The sequence below is a fragment of the Mus pahari genome, chromosome 14, assembly GCF_900095145.1.
Source record: "Mus pahari chromosome 14, PAHARI_EIJ_v1.1, whole genome shotgun sequence".
Lineage (NCBI taxonomy): Eukaryota > Metazoa > Chordata > Mammalia > Rodentia > Muridae > Mus > Mus pahari.
This window is the reverse complement of record NC_034603.1, coordinates 72,635,160-72,649,054: the sequence shown is the minus strand read 5'-3', so window position 1 is coordinate 72,649,054 and position 13,895 is coordinate 72,635,160. Positions and strand designations below refer to the sequence as shown.

Genomic DNA, 13,895 nt, shown 5'->3' with positions numbered 1-13,895 from the left:
CTCCTCCTCCTCCTCCTCCTCCTCCCTTTTCATGTTTTTTGAAACAGTATTTCTTTGTGTAGCCCTGGCTGTCCTAGAACTGGAACTTTATGTAGACCAGGCTGGCCTCAAACTCACAGAGATCCCCCTGCCTCTGCCACCTGAGTGTTGGGATTAAAGGCGTGCACCACCACCACCCAGCTACTTTCTTTTTTCATTGAATGAAATGTATTTTATAAATCTCACATAAAATAAAACTAGTGAACATCTGACTGTGTTGGGTGTGTGCGCACGTGTGTGTAAGAACATGTGTACATGTGCAAGCCACAGATTCATATTGTTTGTCTTTTCCAATGGCTTTCTGCCTGGGTCCTCTGCAAGAGCAGTCAGTACATGCTCTTAGCCACTGAGCCATCTGTCCAGCTCCAAGAGCCAACTGAATTTCTTTGCACCTTCTACATGACAGCATATCATCTGCCTTTCTTCAAGAATAATTAGCTGCAAATTGAAATTAAATTTCCCTTTTCTTTTTCCGGTGGGAGGTACAGAGCTGGGGGTTGAACCCAGGGCCTTTCACACGTTAACCATGTCTTCCACTACTGAAATCCCGGCTCCCAGCATCCAGAGCCTCACATACACCAACCATGTCCCCCACCACTGCACTGCTGGCCCCCAGAGTTTTCTAATTGTAAAATCCAGTGGTCCCAACTACATTCAAAGTAAAAAGCTCATTTTTCTATCAAAGTGCTGTTTCTGGTGTGTCCCACATTACATTTCTACAACAGCTTAAAGCTCTAAATTCTGGGAATTACCCTCCTCCATCGGACTTTCTACAGTTCATTTAACCCGATGCCATCTGTTTTTCATGATGATGACATCATCTAAAACGTCCCTTATTGTCTTTGGAACACTTGTCTGCTTGCTTTCATTGTTTCCAACTCAATAACTATTTCCTAAATGCCACCGTGTCACAGGCACTGAACCCGTGGAAGGACTAAGGAGCTGAGGGGCAGCTTGGATGCAGAAGTATATATACTTAGATGCTCGTCCTCGGAGACTCCCAGGACCCTCTTCCCCCAAACAGAACACCCTGATGAGAAAGGCAGGAAAGAACTGGCCACACAAGGCTGGGGTTGGGGGAGATGGGAGCTGTAAATAATCAGAGGAGCTCAGGAGGCTTCTTGCTGAAGGCAGTGTCCAGCCTGCAGCACGCGTGCTCGGGTACGAGCTAAGCAGAGAGAGACTGACCTGCAGGAAGCTGGTGCCACGGGCACGGAGGAAAGCAGGTATGGTGGCTCTTATGGGCAGCACCCAGTATTCCTGGGATGGCCTTGGGTTTAGCACAGCCCACTGGAGGGCAGCAAGATGCTCCCTAAGTACAGAAGGAAGTGAGGTCCTGCAGAGGGGAGTGTGGTAAACAAAGGCCTGAGGGAGGCAGGGCCACTAGGGTCAGGTAAGCCCCTCCCAAATTTGGTTTAAATTTACTTTTAGAGAGTCACCTGGCTTTGAGTTGTTTATTGGCTTTTAGTGGAACCAAAAGCGAAGGGTCTAGGAGCTTTGGACATGGCTCAGTGAGTAAAGGGCTTGCTGACCAAGCATGGGGTCCTGAGTTTGGATGCTCAGTGCCCATGTAAAAAGCTGGCTGTGGAATGGTGGAGCACCTGCCATCCAGTGCTGGGAGGAACAGATAGGATGGGAACACTGGTCAGTGAACCTAGCCAATGGTGAGCTGCAGGTTCAGTAAGAGATCCTGCCTCAAAAAATAAGGTAGAGCCTTAAAACCCTGCTGCAGAGGCAGAGGCAGAGGCAGAGGCAGAGGCAGAGGCAGAGGCAGAGGCAGAGGCAGAGGCAGAGGCAGAGGCAGAGGCAGAGGCNGAGAGGCCGAGGCAGAGGCAGAGGCAGAGACCGAGAGGCCGAGGCAGGAGATCTGTGATTTTTGAGACCAGCCTGTTCTATAGAATGAGTTCCAGGATGGTTAGGGCTACACAGAGGAACCTTTTCTCAAAAAGTCAAAAGCCACAACTAACCAAACAAAAAATTTTCTCGTTTTCTCCTTTCTTAAAGTAGATTTATTTATTTTTATTTCATGTGGATGAGTGTTTGCCTGCATGTATGGATGGATACCACATGTGTGCCTGGTGCCCATGGAGGCCTGAAAAGGACACTGGATGCCCCTGGAAACTGTTGCTATGGATGGTTGTGAGCCACCTGACATGAGTGCTGGGAACCACACCTGGGTGCTCTACAAGGAACATCGAGTGCCTTTAACCTTGCTGAGTCATCTCTCCAGCCCAGGCCCGAGGGTGTTGAGGATTGCCTTATAGTTAAGCCCCTTGATATTCACAGGTTTTTCTTTCTTAGTAGTAATAAAAACATAAATAGCTTAGGATACCAAGATCATAGGATGTGTATCTCAGACATCCATCATCTGACTTGTGTTCGACTCTCATGCAACACCCTACAAGGTGGACTATTCTTTTTCTCATGTGCCAAAAGAAGACAGCAGAGCCTGAGGTCACACAGCCTTTTAATTAATTCTGGTCTCAAGGATTCTTCCCCATTAATAAGTCCAGAGGATTGAGGAAGAAAGGAAACAAGTTAGACCACACCTACCCCGCTTGCCTCAGTCTACAAGAGACCACACCAATGACCCTTTCAAACATCCCTCCGGGTGGTTTAGAGTTTCCCTGAAGAAATTATATAGCTTGAACCTAAAATCTCCCACAAGGCTCATGCGTTACAGTCTTATGGGCTGTGGGGAGTTGCTAAGACACCAAGGTCTCAAACCTAATCCATGGATTGATTCTTGCCGAATCCACCCTATTGATAACCTAGTAGAAGTGGAGTCTTGCTGAAGGAAGTTGCACCTGGTCCTGGCCCCCTTCTCTCAGCTTTTCCAGCAGCCACGAAGTTAGTAGTTTTCTATCACATCCTCCACATGACTTCTGACCTTGCCTCAGGTTCAATGCAACTAGACTGTGTGGCCACAGACAGGTTAGTCCCCTGAAACTGCTGACCAAAGTAATTTTCCTCTCTTTGTGTCAGGTGTTTATCACAGCAATAAAAAAAACAATGCAACCATCGTGGATACAACTCTTTGACGAGCTTCCTGGGAAATCCAAGAGGCACGGCCCTTCGCTGTTCTAAGCTTCTGGTGGTTCTTTTCCCTCCTAGGTATCCTGAAGATACTAGAATCTTAAAGGAAAGCTCCGAAGCCGGGAAGACCAAGGGAAGGAAGGACCTACTTGGTAGAAGGTACAAAGGCCTGGCAGTGGGAGGGCCTCGGGGAGTATGGAGCAGAGCATGCCAGGAAGGTGATGGAGGAGGAGTGGGGCCAGGGTGCTGGAAAGGAGCTGAGGTTTCACAGCTGTCTCCTGAAGGATGTGATACACAGCCAGAGGAACTGAGGTAGGCAGAGGTCATCAGAAAGCATGGGTCAAGTCTGTGGAGGGTCTAGACTTTTATTTTTGAATGTAATCTAAGTTTCAGGAGTCTGGGTGTTTGGCTTACATGTATGTCTGTGCACCATGTGTATTCCCGGTGCCCTGAGAGGTGTTAGATTCCCCGGGACTGGAGCTACAGACAGTTGGGAGCTGACGTGTCGGTGATGGGAATCAAAGCCAGGTCCTCTTAACCCCAGAGCATCTTTGCGGCTCTGAGGAGCTGTACTCTGAAGGTGCAGAGAGAGGAGAGTGGCCCTGAGACTAAATGTAGACAGGAACCAACAATTAGGGCTCCCGCTGCAGCCCATGGTGTGCTGTCTGGAGGAAGCAGTCCAGTTTCCTGGGTGGTTGGAGCATTCTGTCCCCAGCATTTCCTGGGCCACAGATATCATTGTGCAAACCCTCCTCTAGCCTACCGAGGAGTGACTAGAATCTACAGAGCTCAGGGCAACTTCTAAGAGCCGTATCACCACTCCAGTGACCCATCCCACCCAGATTTATAGGACTCAGTCATAGGAAAGGGTCTCTCTATATCTTGTGAAGAGCTAAAAAGATACTTTTCCTGTCAGTGATACTGAAGCCCCCCAAGTCCAGGGAGACCCCCATGGAGGTGCAGGGCAAGGAGTTAGATTCAAAGGAAGAATATCTATCTATCTATCTATCTATCTATCTATCTATCTATCTATCTATCATCTGTCTGGTTTTCCAGGACGGGGTTCCTCTGTAGACCAGGCTGGCCTCGAACTCAAAAAGGTTTTGCCTCTGCCTCCGGAGTGCTGGGATTAAATGTATGTGAGACAGCCACCACCACACAGCCTGGAAGAATAGGTCTTTGTCATCTTGATCTCATCACTCTACAGGGTCAGTAAACATGAGGAATGAATGAATGAATGAATGAATGAATGACTATGTGAATGAAATCCCTACCTTCATGAGCTGGGGTGCCTGGCTGCAGATTCTTCAGGCATTCAGCAATTATTTGCTAATGCCTCCTTGGGGGGAGCCATCTCAAGGTCCCAGGCAAGGAAGAGGGAACTTAGTCTCTGCCTCTGGGGCCCCAAGGGGATGTATAAGAACCAAGTGCCCCAATCGCTGACAACAGAGAACTGTCCCATCCACTCTTTTCTTCACTGTCCCTTTCAAGAGGACATGTGGGTGGGTGTTCTGTTTGGGTATAAAAGCTTGGTCTTCAGTACATTGTTTGGAGTTAGTCTTTTGATTAGATCATAAGGCCTTTAACCTAATGGACAAACTGCTCTAATGATGGGGTCTTAATGGCATTACTGGGCAACCAGGAAGTAGAGCCTAGTTGGAAGAAGTAGGTTACTGGAAACTTGTCTTTGAAGTGTATACCGTGTCCTTGGTGCCTCCTGGTCTTCCTGGCTGCATTCCTCTGTGCCATGACCCTTGGTTAAGCTTCTGCCTCCTCATAGGCTCAGGGCAGCGGAACCAGCTGACTTCAGGCTGACGTCTCTAAGCTGAGAGCCAAAGTAAAACCCCTTCTTCCCTTACGTTGCTTAGATGAGACAACTGAGTCGCAGTGACAAGCCAGCTAACACAGGGGAGTGTAGGCTTAGGGCTCCCCGGCAATGGTCCTGCTTTCTGCGGTGCTTTTGTTTCGGCTTGGTGCTGCTAGGTTGAGATGCTCTGGCCTCACCTGCAACGGAATCCCGTTCACCGCTTTCTAGTGGTGCGATCTTGACGAACCAAGAACAGCTCTAACATTTGACTCCCGGGGGCTCAGATGAGATCTGCCCAGGGCTAGGAGATTTGAGGAACCACCACCTTAGGAAAAAGGGTTTTTTTTTTGTTGTTTTTTTTGTTTTTTTTTTTTTTTTACTGCTGTTGTTATTTTGTCCCACCCCCATGCTTAAACCTGCAAAGACCCTAAGAAGTTCAGGGCTTTTTGGTCCTAACCCACAGTCACACCAATTGTGGGCCTTGGACTTCTCTGGTGTGAGCACATTGGGACCAAATCCAAGCTTCCTGCTCCCCTGTGTACAGCCATCACCTTGCCCAGGTAAGCTGAGAATAGAAGAGAAACCTGGTCGAAGCACAGCGACCCTGGCCGCTGGCTTGAGCCAGGTAGGTGTAGTTTTATGGAGGACGACGGTGCTCAGGGCTTTTTTGCCTGGTCAAGAGCTGGGGAAACATGCAGTGGTTTGTCCAGTTGCTCTGGTAGCAGAGACAAAACCCAACACCTCTCAGAGGGAATGCTAGCCATCTTTGTCTGACTTTTAGATGGAAGGCCTTCCCCACAGGAGAACTTTCCAGTTGTTTCCCCGTTGTTCCACCTAATAGCAGGTCCCTCTGTTCTAACCCATAGCTCACTTTGTAAGAAACCTCCAGCACCTCAGAGTTCCAAAGTCACCCAACAGGCGGGATCTTCATGGGGCCTTCCGCACACCTGGCCAGGTTCCTTCACCTTTTCCTCCAGGAACCCAGGAAGCTTCCACAAAATACTCGACAGAGGCACTACCTTCCTGACCTGCCCTCCCTCGGGGCCTCTCTCTCGGGGCCCCTTCCTGTTCCCTCCAGAGAGCCTCTTCTCCTTGGACTACACACTCTCCCATTTCTGGTCATTTACCATCCTTGGTCCAAGCCTTTCACTTTCTAGATGTGTCTAAAATAAATCATCAGACTCCTTTTAAGGCTCTATTCTGTACTCTGCAAAATGGGTCTAGCAATACTTACCTCTTTGGGTTATCATCAGAATTAAATGAGAAATTGGATGCTAAGCACTTGACAGGGCTTCCAGGCTGAGATGACACTCGCCCACAGAGCCTTTACCCTTCACTACCGGTTCAACCTGTGCCGTCCTCCTGAAAGATTTCCGGTTACCCTGAGACACAGGGAGAGTGTACCAGCATCAGAGGGAAAGCATATTTTATGGGGTCACGGAAGAGGTAAAGATGAATTCTGACACCCTATGTTAAGAATCCCTTCAGTCCTTTCACCTCTGATCCCCAAGAAGAGCGGCCATTCCTCATCCAGAGTCCACTGGACTTCCTTTCCTGGTGATCAGGAAGCTGCCAGCCCTGCCCCTCCCCTCCCCTCCCCCTCCTGGGGTGCCTTTCAACTCCTACCTCCCACAAGCACTTCTTTCTAGGCCACAGGCTCCCCAAGGCGGTGAAACACTCTTGCCTCTTCCATCAGGTTCTAACCCAGCCTCCCAGACGAGGGACCCATGGCAGATGGCAGGGTAGGGTGGGTCAGCTGTGTTTGTTAGGTGACAGGGAAGGTCTGTCCTTTTTACCCTCCTGTTCAGTTGCTTTAGTCAGGGCCCCTCCCCCCCACCCCCACTCCCAGCTGTGTGAATCCAGGTTGGGCTTCTTCAGGGCTCGGGAGGGTGATCCAGTCCACACAGCAGCTCAGACATGGGCATTTTGTGTGTAGGACAGTCTGAGAGAGTAGGAAGGGACAGAAGCAGAGGCTAGGAAGCATAGGGACACTGTAAGCCTCCTTTTCCTCCTTGACTGGGCCCCTCATCAGGCATCTCCACCCCCCTGTCAAAGGCTCCCTGGGGGAAAAGACCAAGTCAGCACTCTGGCCCAGCTCTTTCCCAGTGCCTGGCTTTAAAATCCAAGCTAAGGCTCTTGGAATTGGATGTCTTTTCCCTCCTCCCTCGAATCCTGCTGTCCTGTGTCCTTTACAGAGGAGCAAGGCTCTGGCAAGAACCCCAGGAGGTGAGGGGCATGCTGGAGCTACCAAGCTTCAAGGAGCCCAGGCTTCTTCCTGTGTAAGCAGGCTTCAGATCCAGGTGGGAGGGAAGGGCGGTGGAGGCTCCTATGTGACTTCGGGTCACCCTCATACTACCTTTCCTCTCAGCAAATGCCCACAGCACACCAGGCCACCGCAAAGGCCTCAGACTCTTCAGGGGCCCCTCTAGTCCTAGCACAAAGCTGCAGCTGCGGTCCCATCCCTTTCCGCTGACCCAGCCCCCCAATTAAACATAAAAAGGGGATGTGGAGGCAGCTCCCAGAACATTTTTAGAAATTCTGAGTGCCCCTGCCCCCCTCAAGATCTGCCCTATCAATGTTTATGAGTGTTCAGCTTCTTATCGAGGGACCTGTCTGACCTCACATTTCAGTTAGTTCTAAAATAACAACGACGACAACAACAAAACAACAACAACAACAACAACAACAACAAAAACATACAGAAAAGAGAAGGGTGCAATTTGGGGGCTTGTGTGGTTGGTCTTCTGTGGGTTGTGGTTTTGTATCTTTAGAAACTCTTTTGCAGCAAAGATTGTCCACTCTGGAGAAGTGCCAATTTGGTCAGAATTGACCACACAAAGTGAGAAACGAGCACACACACACACACACACACACACACACACACACACGCACGCGCACTCGGTTCTCCTGGCACAAAACTGTTCCACAGGGTTACGATCGAACGGTGCATAAGTAAGTCCTCGGCCACAAGTTGTCCTTAAAGCTGACCAAGTAAGAAAACATAAAAGACCCCACTGCCAGACGCTGAACAGACTACTGACCCCTCACGTACAGAGTAAGAAACAATGCGCCCCTGGCTCTCTGGTTGTATATCAAGGTACCCAGACCAGCGCGGGGCGGGCGCCGGGGGTCCGGGTGGCCAGGACAGGAGCAGTCACCAGCCCTCCCTCTCCCTCCCAGGCCGCGGTGCCTTGGCTCCCCTCCCCCGCCGCCTGCCACATCTGGTTCCACTCAGGTCCTCCCCCACCTCCAGGCGCGCTCCTCCTCTCATCTCCTCCCTTGCTCCCAGAAAAGTGGAGACAATTTTAAAACCCCCAGTCACACACTCACACTCACGTACACACGCATGCACGCGCACACACACGTACACACGCATGCACGCGCGTGCACACACACACACACACACATTCTTCAGAAAAGATGGGAGAAAAAAGGGAGGGAAAAGTCAAGAGGCCCCACTCCCCGGCGGGCCGGCCCCCAAAGTTGGCCAAGTTGGCAGCGCCTTACCCAGGAGGGCGGCGGCGGAGTCCGCCGGGTGGCCAAGACGCAGACCCCCAAGAAGCAAGACGCAGCGCAGCAGGTGACGAGGCCAGGGCGCGAGGGCAGGTCGTATGGGTACCATCCCTGCGGCGATCGGAGGACGCGAGGACCGAGGGCGCACGGCAGGGCTGCGTGCAGAGACTGCCCTAGCGCTGGGTTCAGATGACCGCCGGCGAGGGGATCGCATCCTCCTCCGGGTCCGGACGAAGTGATGCCTCCCGGAGAGGAGGAGGGAGGAGGCAGGCCCCGCAGAGGGAGGGCGGAGGGAGGAGCGCAGAACCCTGGAGGAGGGTTTGAGGGGCAGAGGGGAAGGGAAGCGGGCAGCGTGGGAGGGGACGGAGGAGGCGCGGGGGCACAGGGCTGGGGACCCGGCCGCAAGGGAGTGCGTGTCGGGAGGGAGAGGAGGCGAAGGCTGGAGAAGAGGATCGGCGAGGTCCACAAGGATCCCAGCACGCGCTCTTTATCTTCCCCTATTCTGCTTCTTAATTCCTTCCCGCCTTGTCTACCCTCTCTTTTCAGACCGGGCCTGGAGCCCCAGACGCTGCGTCACAGCTTCTCCTGCTGGCGCGAGAGGCGAAGCAACTGCAAAACTTTCCGCAGAACTTCACCGCGTGGCGAAACCTGGGCTGCTGCGAGGCCTGGCCTGGCCAGCCGAAGGCTGGGATGCGCGACTGACTCAGGTGGCCAGTCTTGGGCCCCCAGCATCCACTCCATCCTGCCTCTTCTGCCAGGTTTTAGCCGCTGGGCATCAGCTATTTCCTTTCCTAGGACCCTCTCCCCTAGTCTGGTGGGGAAGAGGAGGAGCTCAGAACTCCGCGCCACCCGTGCGGAGGTTGGGGGAGGGGAGAGGTCCTGTTGCTTGTGAGCAGCGCAAACAATTCTTGATCATCTTGCTTCAGTATGTGTGTGACTCCTGTGTCAGTATCCCTGGCACAAAGAATGTAACACTTGAGCTGATAGGGGCCGCTGTATCCAGAGACCTGGGACAAAAGCGGTCCACTGGATGTCCCAGAAGACCTACATCATTCCCGCCCGCTGGGCCGCTGGCCGGTAGCAAAGAACAAAACGGAAATTTCATGAAGACAATTCAGTTACTTAGCCTTATGCAACAGGTCAGATGCAGCGCAGAGCCCAGGGCTGAGAATCTGGATTTTGGAGGGCAGCCGACACCTAATCTCTGATTTCCCAGTTTTGAAATCTTGGGAACTCCAGCTGAGAGTCGGTGGCTTGAGATTTCTCGAGTCCAACAACACAAAGCAGACTCACCTTCTCCCATCACAAGTGATCAAAACACTGTAAAACTGTAATATAAGTTTTATTGTTTCCTGGACTGGCCACTGCGGGGCTTATTTTTTGGAAATAACAAACATGACTGTTTATGACTCCTGCTGTAGGTACTCTTTCCGTAACTCTGCAATAAAGGCTCTGTTCCAGGGAGGCTCCACCTTGGCCCTTCTGAGCTCTGCCAACTGAGATTCTTGGCTTAATATAGCCCACTGATTGCAGGTCCCCCCAAAGGAGCACCTGCAGGCCCTTGGAAAGGTTCCACTAGCCACAGCCCTGTCAGCCAAGTGGACAAAACCCCTTATCCTAAGGCTAACTTGAGCAGGGTTGCAGATCGGCTTCTGGAAGTGTTCACAGCTTCACTGGCCCCTGGAGCCTCTCTCGGTTTGCCATCTTAGGATCCTAAGGTCCTGTATACAGCTGGCTATGCTAAGGCTGCCTTCTCCTGACACCTCCCTCCTTACAAGTCTTGTCATCCTTGAGGGATCTGAGAATCTGCCAGCTATGGATGAGCTGCACTTCCCTATCTGGACAACCTAAATACAGGACAATTCTGGAACAGAATCGGGATCCCTCTTCCACCAGCCAGAGTAGGTTTTGGTATTGCCCAGCTGGCAGAGTAAAAGCCAACATTGTGACATCACACAACTGTGACATGGCTCCAGCCAGTTGCCCACACAAGACCCACTGTGTGTTCACACACACTATCAGTCCTCTCCTGTCCCTTCGCCAACCGCTATGAAAGCAAAGACAAGCTAACACACTTGTAGTCCTGTGGCTTTCATTTGGTGGGAGAAATAAACTTTTTGCCATATCCAAGGCTGAGAAGAGTCCTGCTGGTTTGGGGGAGGGGAGCTGGAAAGTATGGGGTGCTAGCAGAGTCTTGTTCAAGGCTCTCAAGCCTGTTCTAGTCAGGGCTGCTTACTAGGTAATACCTACTGACTACATCTGACCGGGTCCCTGTCCATGACTATCATCTGGCTTACATCTTGGGCAGAGAGCTGGGCCAAAACTGAACAACTCTGCAGTGACTTCTGGCCCAGTCCTCCATTGCAAAAAGGCCCTGTGAGGAAAACCGTGGTGGTATATGGCTGTAATTCTAGCACTTGGGAAGCTGAGGCAGGAGGACTGCCTAGAGTTCAGGGCTATCCTGGACTATTTAGCAAATTTCAGGCCACCTAGTGTGAAGCCTTTGTCTCAAAGCAAACCTAACTCAGGATGTAGAACTCATCCAAAGCTGTGAGGTTGTCTCCCCATGCTCCTACAGCAAGCCAGGAGGTGAAGAAGCTCAAAGGCCACCCAGCCTGGCACACTGCAGCAAACAGCATTAAAAAGGTCCTCTCTTAAATATGGACGGTGACTGTCCTCTGACCTCCACATGCATGCTCTGGGGAGCACTTGGGGAACACTTGGGCATTTGTCATCTCTTGGCTAAACTATCCCATCATGGCCACTGAGAATTCTGTCAGCTGTCCTAGGTCTTTCCCCTCTCCGTGGAAGGACTCCCTGTCTCTCTCCCAGGTTCAGTCTGGGAGAGAGTTAGTGCACACTGCTCTTTTAACTCCCAACCTGCCTTTTAGCCCCCAGAAGCTAAGAGATGGTTGCAGTTGCTTCCAGGATGCAGGAGGTACAGACTTCCTCCCCAAATCCAGGAGTCCAGACTGACTCCCAGGAGTTTGGGACACAAACGCCTACTTAGAGAAGCCACAGGAATGTTGCCAGCTGTCAGCAGGGCCCTGGAGTTAAGTTCAGAGCAGACAGACTGGACTGGGAGCCCAGGCTGCCACAGGATTCAGAATGCCTGCCTCTCAGGCACCCTTGCTGTTTGTTAGCTCTGCCTAAGCAGACACATGCCAAAAATGGATTCAGAGAAGGGTGGGGGTTCTCCTGAGGAACCACAGCAAGTAAAGGAGGAGACAAAGATGAGTTGGGTGGGACAGAGTCTCTAGAACTGTCACCCAGCTGGTATGTGTCACCGTAGCTGTTCTCCAAGTGTACAGTGCACTTCACCTAGAATGAATTTCTATTCTTCTTTCCTCTGGTTCATGCTTAGAAGACATTGGCAAGAGACCCTCTATGAGATTGGGGCTAGTCTGGTCTACACAGTGAGTTCCAAGTCAGCTTGTGTTCGAATGAGATCCTGTCCAAGCAAGGCTGGACCCAGTCCCTCCAACAATGGCCCAGAAGTGGGTAAAAAGAAAGTTCAAAATACTGACCTGCCCCAATCCACCTTGGCCTTTGGTGGAGTTGGGCCCTAGACTAAGAGGAGCCAAGTGGCTGTGTCCAGCTGGCCCAGCCCACTGCAGCCCTTCCCCAGACGCTAGTGTAGCAGCATGTCACAGTAGGCTGGGCACATGGGGAGTTCTGTTCTGTTTCCCAGGTGTTTACTGGATGCAAACACATTCGAGCTAAGTACTGGACTGTGGACTGGGCTGAGACGGTAGGTATATCAGGCTGTGGGTTGTCATCCATGAACCCTTTTTTTTTTTCATCCTGTTCTTGAGATTTTTATTTTTAGCTAGGTGTAGTGATGCATGCCTTTAATTCCTGTGCTCAGGAGGCAGAGGCAGGCAGATCTCTGAGTTAAAGGCCAGCCTGGTCTACAAACCGAATTGCAAGACAGCTAGAGCTGCATTGTGAGACCCTGTCTCAAACAAAACAAAATAAGAAATAATGATAATTTATTTTTTATGTGTAACTTGTTTTGCTTTCATGTTTGTGTGTATGTGTGTGTGTGTCTAGTTACTATGGTGGGCAGAAGAGGGGGTCAATACCCTGGGATTAAAATTACAGACAATTGTGAGTCTCACGTAGATGCTGGGAATTAAACCTGTATTCTATGTGCTCTTACCTGCTGAGCCACGTCTGGAGCCCCTTTGCTTTTGGTTTTGCGACTGGGCCTCACTATGCGACTCTGGCTGGCCTGGACTCCAGAGATCCACTTGGCTCTGCCTCCCAAGTGCTGAGACTAAGAGGAGCACCACCACTGCTGGCAAAGTCCAGGAATCTGAACAAGACTGCTGCTCAGGACCTGACTACAGTATGCACCTAATATGCTCTCTTAGGTCCTTGGTCTTACCACTGAGGTCGCTCTTTCACAGGCACTTGGCAGGCTGGACCACCTGCATTTCTCCAGCAGGCAGTGGTGCAGTTATGGTACAATCAAACAGCTTGGTGGATGAAGTAAGGACAAGAAGGCTAAAGCATCCCCAGAGCCTAGAGGTTCCGCTCAAGCTCCCAGAGTCCTCTCCGCTCAAGTACGAGTTCATCATATTCCTGAGCCTAGCATTTGATAGACATAGGTTTCTCCACAGATGTGTCAGATGTGTTAGAAATATACCCATGTGGCATCTGTGGCACTGACTTTCACTTGTAGAGTGGTGACCTGAGTGACACAAAGCCCCACTGTCACTCTCATCCCAGTCCTAAGCCTAGGCAGATTTTGTCTGGCTAACACAATGGTCTCATGTTCCTTTAACTAACAGTCAAGACAGTCCCCTACAGGTCAACTCCATCTACAGAACTCCTCCTTTTCTGTATGTGTACGCACATACATAAAATAAGTATTCATCTTTATGTATGAGTACACTGTAGCTGTCTTCAGACACACACCAGAAGAGTGCATTGGATCCCATTACAGATGGTTGTGAGCCACCATGTGGTTGCTGGGAATTGAACTCAGGACCTCTGGAAGAGCAGTCAGTGCTCTTAACGGCTGAGCCATCTCTCCAGCCCAAATTAAAAAACAAACAAACAAGAAGACTTCCTAGGAGAGGTTCTGTCAGTCCGACAGTCTGACTAACCACTGACAAGCATGGGCATGGAACCCTCCTGCGGAGGTTGTAGGGAGCTCTAAAGCAGTAGTTCTCAATCTTCCTTCTGATGAGGCCTGTTTATAGCAGGTCCTCATGCTGTGGTGACCCCCCCATAAAATTATTTTCATTGCTACTTTATAACTAAGTTTGCTACAGTTATGACTTATAATGTAAATATCTGATATGCATGCTATCTGGTATGTGACCCCTGTGGAGATAGCCACAGGTTAAGAACCAATGAGGCTGTAGACATAGGCTGGGAGGTAGTGGTACACACCTAGCTCAAGGCTAGCCTGGTCTACAGAGCTCCAGTGCAGCAAGGGCAACACTGAAAAACTCTGTCTTGAAAAGAAAAAACAAAGCCAAACCAAACC

The 13,895-nt window shown here is 50.8% G+C and overlaps 1 protein-coding gene across 2 annotated transcripts in view; it reads right to left on the bottom strand.

Annotated features, from left to right (window-relative positions):
- Window positions 1-8,866, bottom strand: part of Mrc2 (mannose receptor C type 2) — a 60,587-nt gene extending 51,721 nt beyond the window's left edge. For both annotated transcript variants that reach the window (XM_021212434.2, XM_029546185.1), the window contains exon 1: window positions 8,390-8,866. In XM_021212434.2, coding sequence (XP_021068093.1) covers window positions 8,390-8,609 — 220 coding nt within the window. In that variant the 5' untranslated portion in view covers window positions 8,610-8,866. The remainder of the gene's footprint in view (window positions 1-8,389) is intronic.
- Between the last annotated feature and the right edge of the window lie 5,029 nt (window positions 8,867-13,895).